This window comes from Dermacentor albipictus, chromosome 6 (assembly GCF_038994185.2).
Source record: "Dermacentor albipictus isolate Rhodes 1998 colony chromosome 6, USDA_Dalb.pri_finalv2, whole genome shotgun sequence".
NCBI lineage: Eukaryota > Metazoa > Arthropoda > Arachnida > Ixodida > Ixodidae > Dermacentor > Dermacentor albipictus.
Genome location: NC_091826.1, coordinates 8,404,400 through 8,426,103, shown reverse-complemented (window position 1 = coordinate 8,426,103; position 21,704 = coordinate 8,404,400). Strand labels below are relative to the sequence as shown.

The following is a 21,704-nucleotide window of genomic DNA, read 5'->3' as shown; positions in this document are numbered from 1 at the left end:
GGAGAGCCCTCAGTCGACCCCAAGTGAGCGGGAAACCAAGTGAGAGAATGCGGAGAGATACTTTTGGCGCTTTGGAGAATGCGGAAGGTCTGAGGGGAGACCATCCCGGTTTGGTAGACCTTAATGGCTGCCTTTGGATCGCTATGTATTGCCTCTCTGCGATCATCGAGCACAGCCAGCGCGATTGCAACCTGTTCAGCTACGATCCTGTCAGCTGCACCATTTTTTGTTTCAGCGGTGCAGCCTGATCCTCCCCAGCTGCCTTCCCCCTTTGCATAGCTCCCAAGGCGTTCTTTACTTCTTCCGGTGTTACTTGTGGGATTTAAAATTCCTCTAGACTATTGTATAAATCTCTATAGAACTCCTCAGCCACTTGAACTATCTCATCCATATTAGTAATGATATTGCCGGCTTTGTCTCTTAACGCACACATCTGATTCTTGCCCTATTCCTAGTTTCTTCTTCACTGCTTTTAGGCTTCCTCCGTTCCTGAGAGCATGTTCAATTCTATCCATATTATAGTTCCTTATGTCAGCTGTCTTACGCTTGTTGATTAACTTACAAAGTTCTGCCAGTTCTATTCTAGCTGTAGGCTTAGAGGCTTTCATACATTGGCGTTTCTTGATCAGATCTTTCGTCTCCTGCGATAGCTTACTGGTATCCTGTCTAACGGAGTTACCACCGACTTCTGTTGCACACTCCTTAATGATGCCCATGAGATTGTCGTTCATTGCTTCAACACTAAGGTCCTCTTTTTGAGTTAATACCTGTTCTGTAGCTTGATCTGGAATTCCTCTATTTTCCCTCTTACCGCTAACTCATTGATCGGCTTCTTGTGTACCAGTTTCTTCCGTTCTCTCCTCAAGTCTAAGCTAATTCGAATTCTTACCATCCTATGGTCACTGCAGTGCACCTTGCCGAGCACGTCCACATCTTGTATGATGCCAGGGTTAACGCAGAGTATGAAGTCTATATTTCTAGTCTCGCCATTTGGGCTCCTCCACGTCCACTTTCGGCTAACCCGCTTGCGAAAGAAGATATTCATTATCCGCATATTATTCTGTTCTGCAAACTCTACTAATTATTCGATCTCCCCTGCTATTAGAGCCTATGCCATATTGCCCCACTGACTTGTCTCCAGCCTGCTTCTTGCCTACCCTGGCATTGAAGTCGCCAATCAGTATGGTGTATTTTGTTTTGACTTACCCATCGCCGATTCCACGTCTTCATAAAAGCTTTCGACTTCCTGGTCATCATGACTGGATGTAGGGGCGTAGACCTGTACGACCTTCAATTTGTACCCCTTATTTAGTTTCACCACAAGACCTGCCACCCTCCCGTTAATGCTATAGAGTTCCTGTATGTTACCAGCTATATCCTTATTAATCAGGAATCCGACTCCTCGTCTCTCCGCTAAGCCCCGGTAGCACAAGACGTGCCCGCTTTTAAGCACTGTATATCCTAACCTCACTGAGCCCTATTATATCCCATTTGCCGCCCTCTAATTCCTCCGATAACACTGCTAGACTCGCCTCACTAGATAATGTTCTAACGTTGAACGTGGCCAGGTACAGATTCCAATGGCGGCCTGTCCGGAGCCAGGGATTCTTAGCACCCTTTGCTGTGTCACAGATCTGGCCGCCGCCGTGGTCAATTGCTTCGCGGTTGCTGGGGATTGAGGGCCGGTGTTTGATTGTTGTATTCATATAGGAGGTTGTGACCAAGTACTGCACCAGGGTGGCCAATCCTGCTCTGGTGAGAGAGTGCCGTTACCGGTTCTGGTCACCGGGATCAGGCCGCACTCCAGACCTTTTTATGCAATTCCTTAACACGCGGATTTTTTTTTTCTGGTGGGAAATTGCGCGTCACCGGGATTCGAACCACGGTCCTCTTGCACGCGAGGCGGATACTCTACCTCTTCGCCACCGCAGGATGTTGTACGCCTCATTTAACCTACAGTGGTGCTTTCTTCGATCAGCCAAGGTCGATCAATCTGAGCTCGGTTAAACCTCACAGATGGCACTCAACTGGAGAAACCTGGTAGTTTATGACCTGCAATGAGTGGCCATACATTATAGAGGAGGGTTAGTTTTTTACAGAGAATTTTTTTTTCTTTAACAAGGTCCCCGTGCGGACGGTCGTGGCGGAGATATGCAATTCCCTTGTATAGTAATAAATTAGAAGAAAAGAGATAAAAAAGAAGGAAAACAAAAAAAAAAGGAAGAGAACAGGGGATTTGAACTCGTGACCCTTGGATGTTGCCCGGAGAGATAGCTCAGTCATTTGGTCCGTCAGGCCCCAGGTTACATTGAAGCGGCATAGTTCCTGTTCAGAGCCTCGTATGGGCTGGACTAATTTTGAAGTGAGGGAAGCTCGCAGTAAAATTGAGTATGAAGAACGACTGAGGAATGTGGAAGAAAGTAACTGGGCTGGGAGAGTGTTCAGGTATCTGTACAGGAAAAACATTGATTCACAGTGGAGGAAAAGAACTAGGAAGCTTACCAGCAAGTATGCGGCCTGTAGGGTGGGCAACACAGCAATAAAGAAGGTCAAGCGGAAAGTCAGAGAGGCTGAAATAATCTCATGGGTGGCGGCAATGGAAAAGAAACCTGTCATGGGTAACTACTTATGAGGAAAAACGAAATCAAGAAAGAAACAATTTATGATAACTCAAAGAGAAGCTCATTACTTTTCGAAGCGAGATCGGTATGCTTCAGAACACGCACCTATAAAGCGAGATACAAGACGGAAGAAGAAGCATGTGCTTGCTGCGGTAAAGCTAGGGAGACTATGGAGCATGTGCTAAGAGATTTATTAGCAACCGGGGCAGGCGAATGGGTAGCAGTCAGAAGCGTTCGGCAAGAACAGCAACCACGCGCTCATACCTGTAGCGATGGTGCTGTGGCGCAGGCAGGCTACTTTTCTTCGTTACACATGTTTTATTAGAATGTGAAGACGTCTACCCAGCGGTCGATTTAGGCACCACTGACCTCCTTGAAGCCCTTGGGTTCAGCGAGAGCAGTGGAAAAGTAAACATGTCCGCAATAGGCATTAGTAAGAGGCGATTGGAGGATTGGTGGAAGAAAAGTAGAGAAACGACAAAAAACGTAGACGAACAAAAGTACAATTCGAATAGGGGGATCAGAAAGATTGGGTGTGGTAGTTCATAGTTGTTTTTCTTCTTTTTTATTGTTTAACGTAGATAGGACATTAGGCAGTATAATAGCCAGAGCTTGGTGTCGCAACACCGCCCCGTTCCAAAGGGGACGCTCATCCATCCATCCAACAAACGCATGTGCTTGCTGCGGTAAAGCTAAGGAAACTATGGAGCATGTTTTATTAGAATGTGAAGACCTCTACCCAGCGGTCGATTTAGGCACCACTGGCCTCCTTGAAGCCCCTGGGTTCAGCTAGAGCAGTGGAAAAGTAAACATGTCCGCAATAGGGATTAGTAAGAGGCGATTGGGGGATTGGTGGAATAAAAGTACACTCTAAGAACAGTTTACACCCTTTGGCTTGCCCCTTCTGCCACACAAAAATAATCGTCATCTGCCTTGATGCGTTTCCTTTCTTTATCGCTGCAAGCCCGGAACTTTCCAGTGACGAACGGCACGCGCGTTATCAGAAGAGGCACTCCAAAGGGTGTAAACTGTTAAATGCTGATAACGCGCGTGCCGTTCGTTGCTGGAAAGTTCCGGGCTCGCAGCGATAAAGAAAGGAAACGCATCAAGGCAGATGACGATTATTTTTGTGTGGCAGAAGGGGCAAGCCAAAGGGTGTAAACTGTTCTTAGAGTGTAGGGAAACGACAAAAAACGTAGATGTACGAAAACACAGTGCGCAATAAGGGATCAGAAAATTTGGTTGTGGGAGTTCATAGCGTTTTTTAAGATTTGTTAAAATTTTTTAAAATTTAGGTAGGACATTAGGCAGTGTACTAGCAAGAGCTTGGTGGCGCAACCCACCGCCCGTTCCAAAGGGGACGCTCATAACATCCATCCATCCAACAAATGTACACCCTTTGGGGTGTATATTTGTCACACAACGATAATTGTCATCTGTCTTGCTTGCGTTTCCTTCCTTGAAAACGCTGCACTCGCTACTTTCCTGTCGAGAATGCTCTGTCATGCTGATAACGGGCATGCCGTTCGTGACCTGAAAATACCGGACTCGCCGCGTTAAAGAAAGGAAATGCGGATAAGACAGATGACGATTATCGTTGTGTGGCAAAAGGGTGTAATTTTACTTAGATTGTACACTCTTAGTAATATTTACACCCTTTGGCGCGTATCTTGTCCCACAACGATAATCGTCATCTGTCTTGCCCGCGTTTCCTTTCTTTAACGCTGCGAGCCCGGTACTTCCCAGTCACGAACGGCATGCGCGTTATCAGTGTGACGCAGCTTCTCGAAAGGAAAGTAGCGAGCGCCGAGCTTTCAAGAAAGGAAACTCGGGCAAGACAGATGACGATTATTTTTGTGGGACAAGATAAGCCCCAAAGGGTGTAAATATTTCTAAGAGTGTAGACCGGAGATTTTCAACACCCCAGGCTGTCATCGCAAAAAGAGCCATGATGTTTTCGCCCGCGGATGGCACACTGCCTTATTCCAGTACACTCTTAGGCAAAGGTGCACCCTTCGGGGTGTATCTCTGCCACACAATGATAATCGTCATCTGCCAACTGCTTGCGTTTCCTTTCTTGAAAACGACGCGCCCGCTACTTTCCTGTCGGGAATGCTATCATGCTGATAACGCGCGTGCCGTTCGTTACTGGAAAGTACCGGGCTCGCAGCGTTAAAGAAAGGAAACGCATCAAGGCAGATGAGGATTATCGTTGTGTGGCAGAAGGGGCATTCCATCCGGTTACTGATACGCATCACGAACAGACATAGCGGAATGAAAGAAAGCAATACGATCCGCCTGGTACAAGCGTTCGTAACCAGTCACATAAAGTACGTCGCCTCCTACCTCAAGTGGCAGGTGGCCGAACGAACTAAACTAGACCGCCTCATCCGCAAAGCGTACAAACGTGCCATAGGATTGCCGATCAATACCAGCACGGATAAATTTCTCGAACTGGGTTTACACAATACCCTAGACGAGATAATAGAAGCGCACAACATCGCGCAGTACGAGCGTTTGTCAAAAAGCAGAACCGGACGACACATTCTCGAGACGCTGGGCATCAGCTACTACACACAGCAGGGCGAAAAGGTTGCGATACCCATACCGATTCGCGAGCGCATCGCCGTTTCGCCGTTGCCCAAGAACATGCACCCGACGCATCACACTGGCCGGCGCAACAGGCGCGCGCGAGATTTACAAAAGAAATACGGCAGCAACAAAGAAACTGTCTACGTAGATGCGGCCCGTTACGAGCGGCAGCGTGGTTTCGCGGTTGCAGTCACGGACCATAGCGGAACTTGCGTCGCGAGCGCGACGATACGCACAGAAGAGACGGAGGCGGCCGAGGAAGCAGCGATAGCCCTCGCGGTGGCCACCACGGATGCCGAGGTGATAATCAGCGACTCGCAGGCAGCGATACGCAACTATGCTAGCGGCCGGATCTCCCGGGAAGCGGCCCACATTCTCCAAATTCAACAGGGCAATATTTGCCGCAAAAACGACCGTTTCCTCGTATGGACCCCCGCCCACACGGACCCTCCGCTCTCGGGAAACGAGACGGCCCACGCCACGGCTCGAGGACTTACATGCCGAGCCGCGGCGCCCGCCGGCAATCCCGACGTCTCGCCCACCGCGAGAGCGATGCAGGAGTGGACGTGGGGGGATCGCATGACCACTTTCAGAGACATCACGCAACACTACAGATTGAACAGATGTAAATACCCACCACCGCACGCCAACCTAAACAAGAAACAGGCGGTTGCCTGGAGGCAATTGCAGACACACACATATCCTAACCCGGTGATCCTTCACCTCTGCTACCCCGACATATATCCGTCCGACGACTGTAAAGCGTGCGGAGCCAGAGGGACGCTGCAGCACATGCTGTGGGCATGCGCCGGTAGCCAGCAGCAGGAGACTCCGACGAACGGGATAGAAATGGCAGTCTCGAACCGAGGGGCGCGTTGGGAGGCGGCCCTGCTCAGCCACGACCTCGCCGATCAACTGTGGGCCGTCCGGCACGCCGAGGAAGCCGCCCGGGTCCAAGGACTCGAGGCCGTCACCTAGGCTGGGGTGCTTATGGCCCCACCCCACCCAAATCGCCGGGCATTTTCAATAAAGTTTTCACCACCACCACCACGTGCCAAAACCACTTTCTGATTATGAGGCACGCCGTAGTGGAGGACTCCGGAAATTTTGACCACCTGGGGTTCTTTAACGTGCACCTAAATCTAAGCACACGGGTGTTTTCGCATTTCGCCCCCATCGAAATGCGGCCGCCGTGGCCGGGATTCGATCCCGCGACCTCGTGCTCAGCAGCCCAACACCATAGCCACTGAGCAACCACGGCGGGTCAGGGGCATTCCAAAGGATGTAAACTGTTCTTAGAGTGTAGTACAGGGTCCTGAAAATTTGGCTGCGCGTGTCCAAAAAAAGATTGTGCGCTCACCGCTGCATGCACTGTTCTTATTCAAATTTTGCAGAACGATCGCATTTTGGCGTCGACTTCGTTTGCGTAATAAAAAGCTAAAATAGCTTTTTATGTGCTGTTTTAGTAGAAAATGAATGATTGTGACAGACGGAACGGTGCTTGCCAGGCGCATCTTCAAGGTGTCTTGGTCTCCGAGAACGATGTCAATACGAAGTCACAATATGCCGGCATACCCGTGCATACCACACAGCGCAGCAGCGCCAGATTTCACATAGTGAGGAACCCTATGGCCCAAGCGCACGATAACGGACTGTTCAACGATATCGCGCCGCGTTTAATGATGTACTGGAATGACGCATACGAGCCGTGCCGCACTGTCTGCGCATGCGTGGGCGCGTGGACGCGAGCTTGCGCGCGTCCGCAAGCGTACGCGTGGTGTGGGCTTTAATAATAATCAGGCTGCTGCTAAGTGCAGTAGCGAATCGGCATCGTAGCAATACCCAGGGCTTGTGCGCTGAAGAGCTTTACGTTCCGTTTTCTAAAGGTACAACGCCTTGTTACCGAAGTTTTATCGTTCAATTAAGTCCGTTTTATCTGAACAGCGGTCTCGCATTTTGGCGAGTACACTCGATGACACGCTGCTCCTGAGATCATGCTCAGTGCCTTGACTTATGGCACTGAGCATGACCTCAGAATTCATAATGAACTTATTGAGAAAAAGAAATACTATATTCTTATCGGTACTTTGCTTCGAAAAGTTTTGCATGCGAACCAAAACCATTATGAACCGCAACGGATTATTATTATTTTTTTTTTTTCGTTCCGGGAGTAGAACCGGAACGGAACGTTTTTCCGTGGAATGAAACTAAAAACCAGAAATATTTCATTCCGACACAATATCCACATCATCACAAAACACACCAAAGACTACAAATTTGGCGTCCTTTAGAGAACTGACGAGAAGGTGAAACTGAGAGCCGTTTTCTCAAAATTGTTCGTCTCCAAGCGCTTGCAGCCACTAGGGAGAATGGGAATAGCGGGAAATGATTGGTTGTACGTGGTTAAGATGACCATCACTCGTGCGTTTCATTAACCGAGTACGGGGCCGAATGGAAACTGGCGCGTGTGCATGTGCTCTCGCTAATGCGCACGCACCTGAAAGAGGTAGCTCGATCGCGTTGCCAAGAAGGGAGTGGTCGACTAGGTCCGTCTTCGGAGAAGCTACTGCTCATGGGGTCGACACTTTTAATTGATCCCGATCCGCTTCTTGGCGCTTGTGTTTATTTGGACCAGTTTTAATCTTTTTTTCTTCTTTTCTTTCTTGTCATTGGACCATTTAACATAGTGTGCGTTCTTTAGTACGTGTGTGTGTACAAGTGTAATGCACGTAATGTTTGCTCATCACCAGACACTAGAAAAGATGCGATGCAGGAACCTACCTATCTAACGCCAAGCGCCTGGGATGAGCTAATAATGTTTGCAGTGATGTTTTCTTTTCTTTTTTTTTTTTGCTGACTCACGCAGCTGGACCTGGCTGGACCCGTATTCGCACACGCACTACCACACGAGTTAGATACCGACTCTTGCGAGATGCCTTTCACACCGCTCTCTATGTGGGAACGAGCAGGGCCCGGGTCAGTCATACGGGGGTGCCGCACCGCCTGCTCCTCCTCCGTCGCCCCAACATGACCTTGAGAACCGACTCGGGTTGTGACTCGGCCGCCGCCCTGTCCGTCGTCTGCTACGCTCGTTATCTCGTCTCAGCGGAGGAGCGAGCTGCCGTCTGCGAGGATGCGCGTGTCGAGAAAGAGAAGAGATAGGGAGAGCGAAGGGAACGGCTCTCCCCGGCGAATTCCGTGCAACGTCGTTGAATGCAACCGCGGGAATAATTCGCAAGAGCTGCCTGCACGCATGAAGTAGGTCGGTAAACATCAAGTGTGCTTCTGTGTTCGCCGACGCTTATGTAGTATATAGTTAACGGCAACTGCGGTTGCACTAGTAAACCACGAATTTCTTTTTTGACGCTGCGCTATAGTTCGGCGCTTGCATAGCAGGAGCCATGGAGCTCGTAGCTTTCACAATGCCGCACACATTTACTGGTCGCCTCAGCGACCGCGCCTGTGTGCTATGTGATCTTTATGGTACGGGAGGGGGGGGGGCTGGAGGTCAAAAGAAACGAAAAAGGATACGTGAGGGAGAGAGAAAGAGATTGTGTTGCGACGGAAGGAGAGCGGCGCGGACTTGCTGCGGGCGCTATTCTGCACCCCTCCCTCTCTCCTTGGGAAAGACTCTCCGGAGAGGCGAAGAACGGTTTCTTGGTGTTCCCCCGATCGGTATTCTCTCAGTCCTCCCCCGCGCGCGGTTGGGAGCATGCGACCCCCCGCTCACTGCTTCTGAACCTCGCTGCGCAAGCGGCGAACGCTCCAGACAACAGGCGCCTCCTCGATAACGTGAGTGGTTCTGTTTTCATGGGCACTTCGACATCCTGCTGCCTCGAGCGGACGACGCGAAATGAACTAGTAACTTAGCGCAATAAGAACCACAGACACAAGAAAGGTGGACAAGACAAGCGCTTGCCTTTGTCCGCCTTTCTTGTGTATGTGGTTTTTATTGCGCGAAGTTACTAGTTCGAATATGGAAGACCAAGTAGCGCAACAATCAACTCTTCTAAAATGTGAAATGAATTCAGGAACTGATGTGACGCGTTCTACCAGGACACTTATAGTGTAGAGCGTACTGGATACGTAAATTAAAGCATATATAGGCCGCAATAATCGGTATTTCAACGAAATGATATGGGTGACGCGCGGGATCGAAGACAGGGGTTAGAGCACTGTGTTTTCTACTATGACTTGAAACTCGTAAACTGTCAAGACTTCGTGGTAAGTGTACTAGCTAGGACGACTGCCCGCTAATGGCAATTTTTTTTGTCATGGCCAACTTTACAGCTACCTAAAGCAAACGAATGTTGGAGTGCTTCTACTACACCTTTGAGACTTATGTCGCCCAAGAAAGAAAAAAAAAAAATGCACGAATGTGTAAGCTTGTTACGCATGTTACGGATCAGACGATAATTTGTGTAATCGGGCTAACGCCGGTTTCTCAGTCTCGCCAACGTCGCATATATTTTTTTTTCTGTTAGAAAAGATTTTCATTCAATGTTTCTTCTTTTCTGTATGTGTACGGTTATATTGCACCGAAATGTGGAAACTAAATACTATGACTCCAGCTCACTTGCATACGAAGTAGGCACACACAAAGAAGGTCGTGAAACGGATGAAAAATATAGAGCAGTTTCGCGGACGATGACTGCTGCTGTTGTAATTTGCACAACTCGTCGGAACGTGTAACTGATCTCTAATTCTTTTAAGCACGTGACACAGAGTTACCTGGCACATTCTCACAGCGAGCGACACCCCCCCCCCCCCCCTCCCTTTTTTTTTATTTTTCCACGTCAATAGAAACAAAATAGTGGGAAAGAAAAGTGCAAGTTTCTAAAATATGGACAAAATATCCGCTTTCGTTGTTACAGCGTGCTAACGGATATAACGGTTGCATTCCGTGATTTCGTGACATTGTTTCGATTAATAAATCCAGATTGCGCGACGCTCAACAACACGCACAACGGAAAGAGCTGACAGTGTGTTGCCTCCCAATGTGCCAGCTCAATGTAACGTGAGCGCTATTGAACGCCGCTACCGCTGCAACTGCAAGAATATGACTGTCATGACGGGAACAAACGTTGCGTACTTCCAATTGTAAATAACCCTGTGAGCCGTACGAGCTATAGTTCATTCAGTGTATAGTTTCGAAAGGCGATTAGCGCATACGTATTGGACAAACACGAAACGCAGGGAACTCTTGAAATGGGCGGAACATGCTTCGACGCGAACAAAACCCGAGCTTTCAGCACGCCTTGCTGAGCTCGCCGATGTGCACGCGGCTCAATTTAAGCATTGCTTATGGAAGTCGAAAAACAGCTCGCCGTCGTGCACGCTGCAGGACTGGTCAGCGGCGAGAGAGAGACAAAATGGCGGCCGCCGTTAGCAGCGCGGCGTGGATAACCGCGACGCTGCTGTGCTTCCTGGCATGGTGCACCCTACGCGCTAGAAGCCAAATCCTGAACCCTCCGTACTTCAACCTTGCCGAGGGCCGCAACATCTCGGCCACGGCTACGTGTGGTGACCAGGGCACGCCCGAGCTCTACTGCAAGCTCGTCGGCGCCAACCTTGACAAGCAGGACAACCCGAACATCAACATCATCCAGGGACAGGTGGGTCTCTGTGGCGACGCTGATGATGAGGCAGCTGTACGTTGCGGGAAAAAAAAAGAATATGACTGCCTTTTTGCATTGTAGGCAAGGTACAAATTTTAAGCCAGGTTGTGGTGCCGCCTGAAAGCTCTAGCACCAGCATGCGGTGACCTCAAGGACTGCTCGGCGATTGTTTTTTTCTTTTATTGATAGTCATTATATTGCATTTTAGATCTGGGAGCGGTGAATCACTTTGGAATGATTGTGGATTCTTTTCTTGTCATCAAAAGGGCACGAAAGAACGACGCGGAACGTTGGCGTCAGGCTGACGGTATTTGTGCCTCGATTTGGGTGTGGTATTCGGAAAGGGAGTATTCACCTTTCATTTTCCCCGCAAGAGAAATGCAAGTATACAGTTTAGACAGAACCTGCCACTGTATACACTGCTCTCTTTTATAACAGTTCCTTGTACATTCTCGTGGCTTATGTAGTCTCAGCTATCGCGCAGACGATGATGGGTTTTGTCTCTCACTCGACGCAAAGTGCTTAATAAAATACACCATAACGTATACACTGCTAAAACGGTTGCACCCTTTGGAGTGTATATTTGTCCCACAACAATAATCGTCATCTGCCTTGCTTGCGTTTCCTTTCTTGAAAACTCGGCGCTCGCTACTTTCCTGTAGAGAATGTTCTGTCGCGCTCATAACGCGCAAGCCGTTCGTGAATTGGAAGTACCAAGCTCGCAGCGTTGAAGTAAGGAAATGTGGGCAAGACGGATGACGATTATTGTTGTGGGTCAAGTCCCAAGGGGTGTGAATCTTTTTAAGAGCGTACAGTCCAAGGTCCAACTTCTGAACTCCTATTTGAACCTGTTTGGATTACAGAAAGAGGAGTTAAATGAATACAGAAGAGGATTCATTTGTGACCAGGTAAAGCTGTTCTGACAAACAGCTTTTTGTCGCAGTCCTTCTTTCTGTATTTTTGACAGAATGAAAATAAACTTGATTGATTCAGCTATAGCCACCCTTGATTTTTGCACCTTTTATTGTGCAGCGTTATGCCACGCGACAGTAACCGTCAATAAACTCATGCTGCTCCCCCCCTTTCTTTTTTAACGCTGTAATGGCGTACCTAATTACTTCCTTCACCGAGTGCCCTTATACTAAAATAGTTACGCCTTGTAACGCGTACCAAAAGAACAAGCGTCCTCGTACCAGGTACATTACTGTCGGGAACGCAGCGGCGACCAGAAGTTGTTCGTGACAGGAAAGCATCCGGTAGTTAGGCCTCACGCTGGACCTTAGTGTATTTGAACTTGCATCGAACTGGCAGAGTTCAAAATTCACGTCATCGTTTCAGTAATTGAGCCATCCAGAATAAATTATGCCTGTTTGGTGCAACAGCGCCTGCTTCAGCCTGACTGCGTTCATTCGTTCGCGCCATGCAGGTGTGCGACTACTGTGATGACCCCCGCCGAGACTACCCTCCGCACGAGTACTACGGCGACACGCTGGGCCAGCGGCGCGAGCACCCGGCACGCTACGCCATCGACGGCACCGAGCGGTGGTGGCAGAGTCCACCGCTCTCCCGCGGAACGCGCTTCAACGAGGTCAACCTCACCGTCGACCTCGGACAGGTAACACTCTGTCGTCGCGCTCCCAGCATCTGCAACGCGCATTGGCGTCGTCTTTTCTTGTGGTCGTTCCCTCTGCGCTGTGCAACATATTGGCGTCGCGGCCCATGGTGCCCCAAGATTCGATCAATTGTGATATATATATATATATATATATATATATATATATATATATATATATATATATATATATATATATATATATATATATATATACATATATATATAGGAAGCCCTGCGGCCAGCACACTGTTGTATGCGCAGCTTGAGAGCTTCGTAAGGGCATCAACGCGTAGGCTAGTGCATCCCGAGTAGACGGTATACATGGTTTGGGTACCTGTCATTGACAAGTATTGCGCAAGAACTAAGAGAGAATTACATAAGACAAAAGCGCGAACTTCCAAAAGAAGAAGAACAACAACATGGACTTTATGAAAAAAAATGGCTGTGGCTTAGGTAAGGTTAAGCCCAGGATGCGAAGCATACTAGCCTTTATTTTAGTTGTTGAACCGCTGTTTAGCCTGGTGAACTGCTGTTGCTTGGCTATATTTGGTTCGGCTAGACAAAGAAACAACTCATGCGTTACTCTGCTTCGCCTTCAAGAGTGGAACGCGACAGCGTTCCCGTCGACCCGCCAAGGGGTGTAAGACAATGGGCTACGGCGCAGCGACTACGCGCCCCGCATTGGACGCGGTGAGCGTCGAGCAACGCAGCGTTCGGCGCGGCAACGAAATGTGCGCCTGAGCAAGCGACGCACGCCTGAGCGTTAGAAACAGCTCGTTTCTAAGACAACGCCGCATTCACTAGAGGCGCTTTTGTACCGCTTTGAAGCATCGAACTCGTGGCTCAGTGGTAGCGTCTCCGTCTCACACTCCGGAGACCCTGGTTCGATTCCCACCCAGCCCATCTTGCAAGAGTTGAGCCAAAGCCACTTCTCCTCTGTCGTGACGTCACGGTGTCACGTGGTATTGAAGGCGACACCCGCCGCGCCTGAGGAGCTGGGTTGAGCTCTCGTAATATGCTTCGCATAAAAGAATGGTCCGGCAGTTTTGGTTGCGGTCGCCTCAGGTGGCGGCTCGAAGTCCTTGGACTCAGGCGGCGTCTTCGGCTTGCCGGACGGAACTGAATGGACGGCCCAGTCTTCCAGCGCTTCCAGCTCCGAACATTTGAGAGCCGCCTCCCAGCGGCGGCGACGCGAACTTCCAACGAAATTTTATTCGTTGTGGTGAAGTTTACATCCAGACATGATATATGACATACTTCCGGTTAATGATAAGAAAAAACTTTAAAACAAGCTAATCGACTGTAGTGTAAATGACGCTAACATGTGCCGAGAAAGAAAACGAACAGATCCGCGTTTTGCAGTCGGCTTGTTTGTTTTATTGAGTGCATCCTGACACAGAGCTTAACATGCGCAATTACAAAACACTGTCCATGTTTGACCTTCTGCTGTAAGCATGTTTACGATGAACCACCATGCAGCTCGCCCAAACGTGTACGTTTTACGAAGGGCGATACAGTTTTTGCCAGCGCATCGTAGGCCCATATGCTTGTGCGCTGGATTCGTGACTTTATGCTCGTAGGTCTTGATATCCCGAAGGTCGATATATATATCCAAAACAACGATTTCCAAACGGAGAGTCGGTCCTCTATAACATCACAATCGGAGCGCGCAGGTTCTTGTTGGGAGCTGGCACCCCTCCCCACCGACCTACGTCGCTTAAATTTGGCCACTTGCGAAGCAGCAGCAGCAGAAGAGCATTCGAGTTAGTTTCACCACTTACATCAACCTCCGGGTGAAGTGCTGTAACCGCCAAAAGTCACTTCGGTGGCTACGTTGCATACGTGTACGTTATGTACCATCGGGTCGCTTTGACACGCCACGAACGCAAGGACGTCAAACATTGGGCTAATTGGTTCTGTATGAATAAAGGTGTAACAACGCGACTTCTTGAACGAGAGCAAAAAGAAAAAGATAACGAACAAGGAAGCCTATTTTCCTTGTCTGTATTTTCCTTTTTTTTTTCTTTTTTTTTTCGTTCAAGAAGCTGCGCTGTTATACCCGGCATTTAAGCCCACTGAGACGCTTCCCTGTGGCGGTGTGCACTTCTATGATGCACTTGGCCTGCGGGTAAATTAGTGTTTCTCCTCTGCAAACAAACGCGCTTCAGTGGTCAAAAAAGAAAGAAAGAAAGCGAGAAAAAATGATATAGCGCATCTGCTTTCGCACTCTGTCCGGCCTCTCGAGTCGCTTTTGCACGGAGTGTTCCCCTTTGGCGGGACGGAATATTTTCTTTGCGCCGTCTCCTCCCGTCGACCGTCTCGCCGCCCTCCCCGTCAGCAAATGGTCCAGTGCCGCGGTGCTGGCTTTTTCTTTACTTGGTTTCGAACTTTCTGCAACGTGCCGCTTTGTCCGTGGCGGTTTCTTGCGAGAGAGAGGGAGAGACGGGGCGCAGGGTGGCGGGCTCAGCGAGCGAGGACCGTTTCTGGGAATAGCGGCGACGCCAACCCCCCAGAATGCGGGCGCTGCGTGAGCTCGCTCGCCGCCCCTGCGAGTGACGGGCGGCAGACGGGCCCACATTTGCGTCTTGCAGTGCGTTTGCACCGCGAAAGATGGAAGTTTCACATGCAGCTCTACACACGCCGATGTGTTAATAGAATGGTTAATTATGTCACGAATTCTTTAATTTACTTTTCATTGATTTAGACATATTCAGCATGTACCACTGGGAGTGTGCCTGTTTAAATCTTCATCTCTTATATTGGAATCCTGCATAGTTGGACATGCCCATACTGGAGGATTGTCCAGAACTGGCGCCTACTGAGTGCCTAATAAATTAACATAAAGTCATGCATATAATTCACCATTCCTTATATAGATTGGTGTGCTTTAGGAGCTCCTGTGAGCTGACGTTATATGTACAGGTTTTATTTAGGTTACTTTTTTATTACGCAGAACAGAGCTCGACATACGTGATCAGCGTACAAGGTGTATATGAGCGACTTACCTTCATATAAGTTTTGTATATACCTATATCCATAGATATATTTCGCAAGACAGCAGCTTGATTTTCAACCAGTCTGGTTCTTGTGGCCAAGCCATCGAAAGTATTTATTAGAGAGTTTTAGAATAGGGGCCCCAAAAGTTTACAATATAGAGGTTGTTGTATCAGCAGCAAGCGATTAGTTGCGCTGTTTTGAGTAACCAACCTTCACCAACCAAGCTAAACCGTGTTAGGCTTACGAACCATGAAATCGACAATCGAATTCGGAATCAGCGACGTCTAATGAATCAGTTTTCGCCACACACGCTAGCTGAGAGAAAGCGATAACTGCAGTCACTTCTCTTAGCTTCCGAACTTCACGCGTTACCACGAATCAAACCCAGTTTCATGCTAGGTTAGAGCCGTCGCTTCGATGGGTGCCGCACTTTTATTGACGTAAATCTTTTGGGGCAGCTTCTAGGGCTCCCGCTAAATCAGCGAGATAGCGTGCCCGACGCAAAACACAAACGTGCCAGTGGCTTCGATGTTATTTCTTTGGGGCCCTTATTCTAAAACTCTCTATTGAATGTGCGTGCTCACGTATGCGTGATAATTGTAGCATACAGGGTGTCCTAGATATCATGCATCGCATGTGTAAAAATATTCACGCAGAAACTCTTATTATCTATGTATGAGTAAGCACTGTGCGACTTGCTCATCTCCACGCAGCCCGGTGTCGTCATAAATGTTATCAACCTGATCCTACCAGTATAAATCTTTATAAACTTTTATCGGTTGTTATCAACGTTGTCGGACTAGATCCGAACTTTATCAATCCTTATCGGTTGTTATCAACCTTATCGGACTCGATCGGAGCCTTATGGACCCTTATCGGTCGATATGAACATTATCAAAATAAATCCGGTCCTTATCCACCATTATCCTGAGGGATAAAGGTGGATAATATGCACCCTAACGGATATGATATGACTCTTAGCAACCTTATCTTACTTGATCCGATCCTTATCCGTCCTTCTCAACCTTATCGGGGACGATCCGACCCTTATAAACTCTTATGAACCTTATCGGGCTTGATAACCATTAATAATCCTTATTGGTGCTTATTAACCTTATCATAATGCTCCATTATAAGACCTTATCGCTCTTTAGCACCTTATCAATCATCGTCGAACCATTATCAACCATGATGAGAACCATATAACCCCTCATCAATGCTTATCATCCTTATCAACTTATTTCCTGCTTATCTGTCTGCGTTGCGCAACTTGAAGCGCATGAGCCCTCAGAGATCGGTGGCATTTCGGCCGATGAAGGAACGCCCGACCGGAATGTGCATCCTGCGACCACCGAAACGCATCGGGGATGTGGCGTGTTTGGCATTAAATTTTAGCAAAGTCGGAATGTTCTTGGTGTCTACAGTGCTCCTAGCTAGCTCTACATGTGGTCCAAAAGATTACTTTTATTCCATCATCACCAAATCTTTCGACTCAGCCTTCATAGAAACTGTTCTCCTTCGACATTTGCTTTGTACCGCCGGTACAACGCATTCATTTGGCTCAGATATATCCACCTTCTGCAAGTGTGAGTGTTTAAGAAGAATCTTTAACTTGGGCTCAACCCCGATGCGGCCTCTTCAGATACATGTAAAACACAAAAACGTTTTTCTGAGATAAGCTATGAACCGATTTCAATGAAATTTGTTGCATTTGAGAGAGAAAGGTTAATTATAGTGTCTGCTGGGAGCGGAATTTAAATTTAGTGCCCGAATTTTGTTAAAAAGATCTTTTTTAAATCCGAAAGTTTGAAAAAGAAATAGAAGCACGAAGTATACAAATTAATAGCTCTGCATCAAGAGCAGATATCGTGGTTCCGTAAACGGCATCCACTAGATCATTGAAAGCGGACAAATTTGATATGTAATTTTACATATTACATGAATTTGTTACGTTGTGTACAAGGGTTCTGTAAAAGCTGTATTTCCATACTATTTATATTTTTAAGATTCATGTGTAACATATCAATTTTGTCCGCTTTAGATGTACTATTAAATGCAATTCACATAATTGTGGTATTACTTTTCATTGCTAAGTTACAGAGTTCTAAAATTGGTAGTTTCGTATTGTGAAAATTTTCGATTTTTGACGCTTATTAATAAAACATTGACGGCCGAAGTCAGAAATTCGGAACCAACAGTCACTAGATTTTAAGTTTTTCTTTTAAATGCGATAAGCGTTGTCAAATTTGGTGCAGTGGTTGCCGAGAAAAACGAATTCTAATTTTACATGTATTTAGGTAGGCGCATCCGAGCCAAAAGTTCGGCGGGTAAGACATTCGACTTCTGAGCGTGGTGTCGTAGGTTCCAAACTCGCCACCTCCACCAGTTTTTCTTTGGAATTTTTTTCTGCTATACATTAATTTCTTCATACCGGTTCATCTTACGTGACATCGCTTGCGTAAGCGCTCGTCTTTTCTGTGTCCCTCTGTCCTGCATCGCGCTGCGCCACTTATATGGAAAACCAACTAGCCCAAAGTTACAGTAGGACGGGCGGACAGGTTTCCTCGTTGGGTAGGCATGGAAATGCTTAAGGCGGACCATTCTACGTGAACATTACCAAGTGAATATTGTTCACACTCGAGTAACCGCCAGAAATTTATTTCGTTGATGCCATTCAATTTAATAATTTATTGCAATTAGGAAATGTTTTTGATTACTGCTCTGAATATCGTGCTGTCATTGAATAATCTGTAGGAAATTGAAATAAACTTAGAACTGGCATGCTTTCAGCGAGGTAATGCTTGTCCATTCGTTTTTTTGGCTGATGAAGAAAACCCACGAAAAATGACAAATACCGCGTGACCGCATCAGCGCCCTCAAACAAGCTCCCGTGGCAACACCGAGACGTCGCGGCCGTGTCACCTGCTGACTCCCGTGTAGCTTGACTGAGGACGCGGCCTTTTTTGATGCGAGATAGATTGACTGTATTATAAAGCCCGCCAAAGCACTCGAAAAGTGCCGCGCGACAAGGCTGTAGTCACGTTATGTTTTCAATTTTCCGCGGGTTTTCATTATCAGCCGGAAATCTTAAACTTCCAAAGAATACCTGGCTGAAACCAGGCCAGTTTTCTTTCAATTTTGTACAATTTCTTCATTCACTAATTCTATCACTAATTAAGTTTCTGACTAATTACCTTATGGCACATATTGCAATTTACAAATTCTAGCCGGGAAGTTCGCAAAGCGGATATACTTGGACCAAATTCTCAGAATGGCACCAGTTTCGAGATAATTCCCGATCTTTGCGGTGAAATGCATTGGTGTTCCATTTACTTTTGTATTTTAATGCATAAAACGACGTTTTGTCAAGAAAATCAGTGGAATAATATAGCGCATTTTTACCGCAAGTTTGACGGCGCATACCTCGTAAATGGTGTCACCCACACAATTCTTTTCAAATAGATACGCCTCGCAGTCTCACCCTCTCGAATTTTTTATGAATTGCAATATGTGCCATAAGATAACTAGTTAGAAACTTAATTAGTGAATTTTTGTTAATTACTCGATTATGCATTTCATTTTTCTGTGCAAATAATGTCTGCCACTTCGAGTAGACCAGCTTATGGACTAGAATTCTGCTATCTGCCACAGGTAAATTGAAGAAAAATTGAAAGTGTTCGTTGAAACACCCATGCGTATGTTAGTGAGACTGTGTGGACTCGAACATTTCTGGGAGAACGTGCCGAGTATACAGAGCTCAATCCTTTGTATATGTTGTCGTCCTGGTAGTATTGTGCCATATCCGCGGAGACTTGAAATATTTGTGTCGTTTTTTGTTGGAATAAACCTTTTCTAAACAGGTCAGCAAAGTGTGGGAGGGCTCGTAAGGAAAGCTTTAGAAATACCTCTACGCTGATAGCTATTAATACAATCTGTATGTAGTGTGAACGAAAAAGAAAACTGTATAAGCGCACATATTTCTCCGAGATATTAAATTTAACGACAATGGGGTCCCGCCGCCCGATGCATATGTTTCGTCACGTACACGCAGAGAAATGCGTAACACGCGTATGCGTCGGCTAAATAATGGCGGGAGTCTGTAGGGTTATGCTCGAGCTGGGCGTGTCTAACATTGCTACGCATATTGTCCGTGTACCAGCACAACTTAATGCCGCTAACCGTTTTTTTTTTCTGGTTTTTCTTATTGTGCGTGTATGTTCTTTAAATTCACGTTAGCGGTGCGAACGACCGTGCAGTTTCTTTGATCTTGTAGATAGAGTGATAAATGCAGCGAGGACCAGTATACGGAAGCAGTGTGCACGTTTCCACAAGCATATATATAACATAGACGTCGTGACGTTGAAGCACAAGTTCATAGAAATAATACGGTAACTTAATTGCGCACAAACCACACAATGAAAGGGCAAGTTAACATAAAGTAACGCGTCCTTGTATACGCAGAGGTCGGAAGGAAAGCGTGGCAGCGCGTCGCGGGCATAGCGCAACCAGCCGGCCGTACGCGCCATGTCGTAATCGGCGGCAGCTCCGATATGCGCAGCCTCAGAGGCGGTCGCAATCTTCTCAGGGGTCTTCATCGTCGCTGAAATGCGACTCCCGTGCTCCCCCACCGCACTGTCGCGCAAAGGCGTTTGCAGCGACCGCGAAGTGAAACGAGATCGCCGTATATACGCGGCGTCGAGGTCCTGTCGTGGCGGGCAATGTGAGAAGTCGCGCCAAGAACGTGCACACCGAAGAAGCGGCCACTTGTATACGCGCGCGCGGCTCTCATGAATCAGCTGCCTTATCTCTGCGGCGCCGACCGCAAGCACTGCGTTCTCCTTGTACGCTGCTTAGCGCCTTGATTAGGGTCTACAACTTATCGCCCGAGCGTTGACCGCCGCCTTTCTAGTATCTCTTGTCTCTCTGCCTCGAAGGCCAGGCGGCAGCCGTTCATCCAGATTTGATGAACACTGGAACTGCAGGCTATACAGTTGATACAGAGGCTATACATAGGCTATACAGGTGATGAGATGGCTCTCCTTTCAATAGAGAGTTATAGATCAGTAAGCCAGCGAGCCAGTGTAGGCACCACTGCGCATGTTGTACCGCGCACGCGCACTGGCGTCTACGGTGCACCGTGGCTATAACTAATAACTAAACTAAACACTGTAACTATAACTAAACACACTGTGCTTCCGAGGCGTTCAGCGCATACAGATCATAACATGAACCATTATTCGCTGAAATGAAACAGCGTCAAACATAACGAACAACCGCTGTTCTCCAGAAACGTTAGCGCTCAGTGGTAGAACAAATTACAATTACTTGCAGTCGTGAAATATTCACTGTAGCCTATAGGGCTATAAAATATTTCTCACGAGTTGCCGCGCAGAGACGTTATATCACTGTTAAAACGGTTGCACCCTCTGGGCTGTATATTTGTCCCACAACGATAATCGTCATCTGCCCTGCTTGCGTTTCCTTTCTTGAAAATGCTGCGCTCGTTACTAAATTTCCTGTAGAGAATGCTTTGTCATGCTGATAACGCGCATGCCGTTCGTGACTGGGAAGTACCGGGCTCGCAGCGTTAAAGAAATGAAACGCGGGCAAGACAGAGGACGATTATAGTTGTGGGACAAGATAAGCCCCAAAGTGTGTAAATTTTTCTAAGAGTGCACTCTTAAAACGGTTGCACCCTGTGGGGTGTATATTTGTCCTACAACAATAATCGTCATCTGCCTTCACTCTTAGAACTATTTACACCCTTTGGGGTGTATCTTGTCCCACAACAATAATCGTTATCTGTCTTGCCCGCGTTTCCTTTCTTTAACGCTGCGAGCCCGGTACTTCCCAGTCACGAACGGCATGCGTGTTATCAGTGTGACGCAGCTTCTCGAAAGGAAAGTAGCGAGCGCCGAGCTTTCAAGAAAAGAAACTCGGGCACACTCTTAAAACGGTTGCACCCTTTGGGGTGTATATTTGTCCCACAACAATAATCGTCATCTGCCTTGCTTGCGTTTCCTTTCCTGAAAACTCGGCGCTCGCTACTTTCCTGTCGAGAATGCTGCGTCACACTGATAAGGCGCATGTCGTTCGTGACTGGAAAGTACCGGGCTCGCAGCGTTAAAGAAAGGAAACGTGGGCAGCACGGATGACGATTATTGTTGTGGGACAAGATACGCCCCAAAGGGTGTAAATTTTTGTAAGAGTGCAAGACAGATGACGATTATTGTTGCGGAACAAGATAAGCCCCAAAGGGTG

General features: G+C 47.5%; 1 protein-coding gene across 1 annotated transcript in view; it reads left to right on the top strand.

Moving 5' to 3' along the window:
• The first annotated feature begins 8,879 nt into the window (after positions 1-8,879).
• Positions 8,880-21,704, top strand: part of LanA (laminin subunit alpha) — a 155,238-nt gene continuing 142,413 nt past the window's right edge. The window contains exons 1-3 of the mRNA XM_065424809.2: positions 8,880-9,005; positions 10,558-10,828; positions 12,258-12,446. Of these exons, the coding sequence (XP_065280881.2) occupies positions 10,586-10,828; positions 12,258-12,446 (432 nt within the window). The 5' untranslated portion in view covers positions 8,880-9,005; positions 10,558-10,585. The remainder of the gene's footprint in view (positions 9,006-10,557; positions 10,829-12,257; positions 12,447-21,704) is intronic.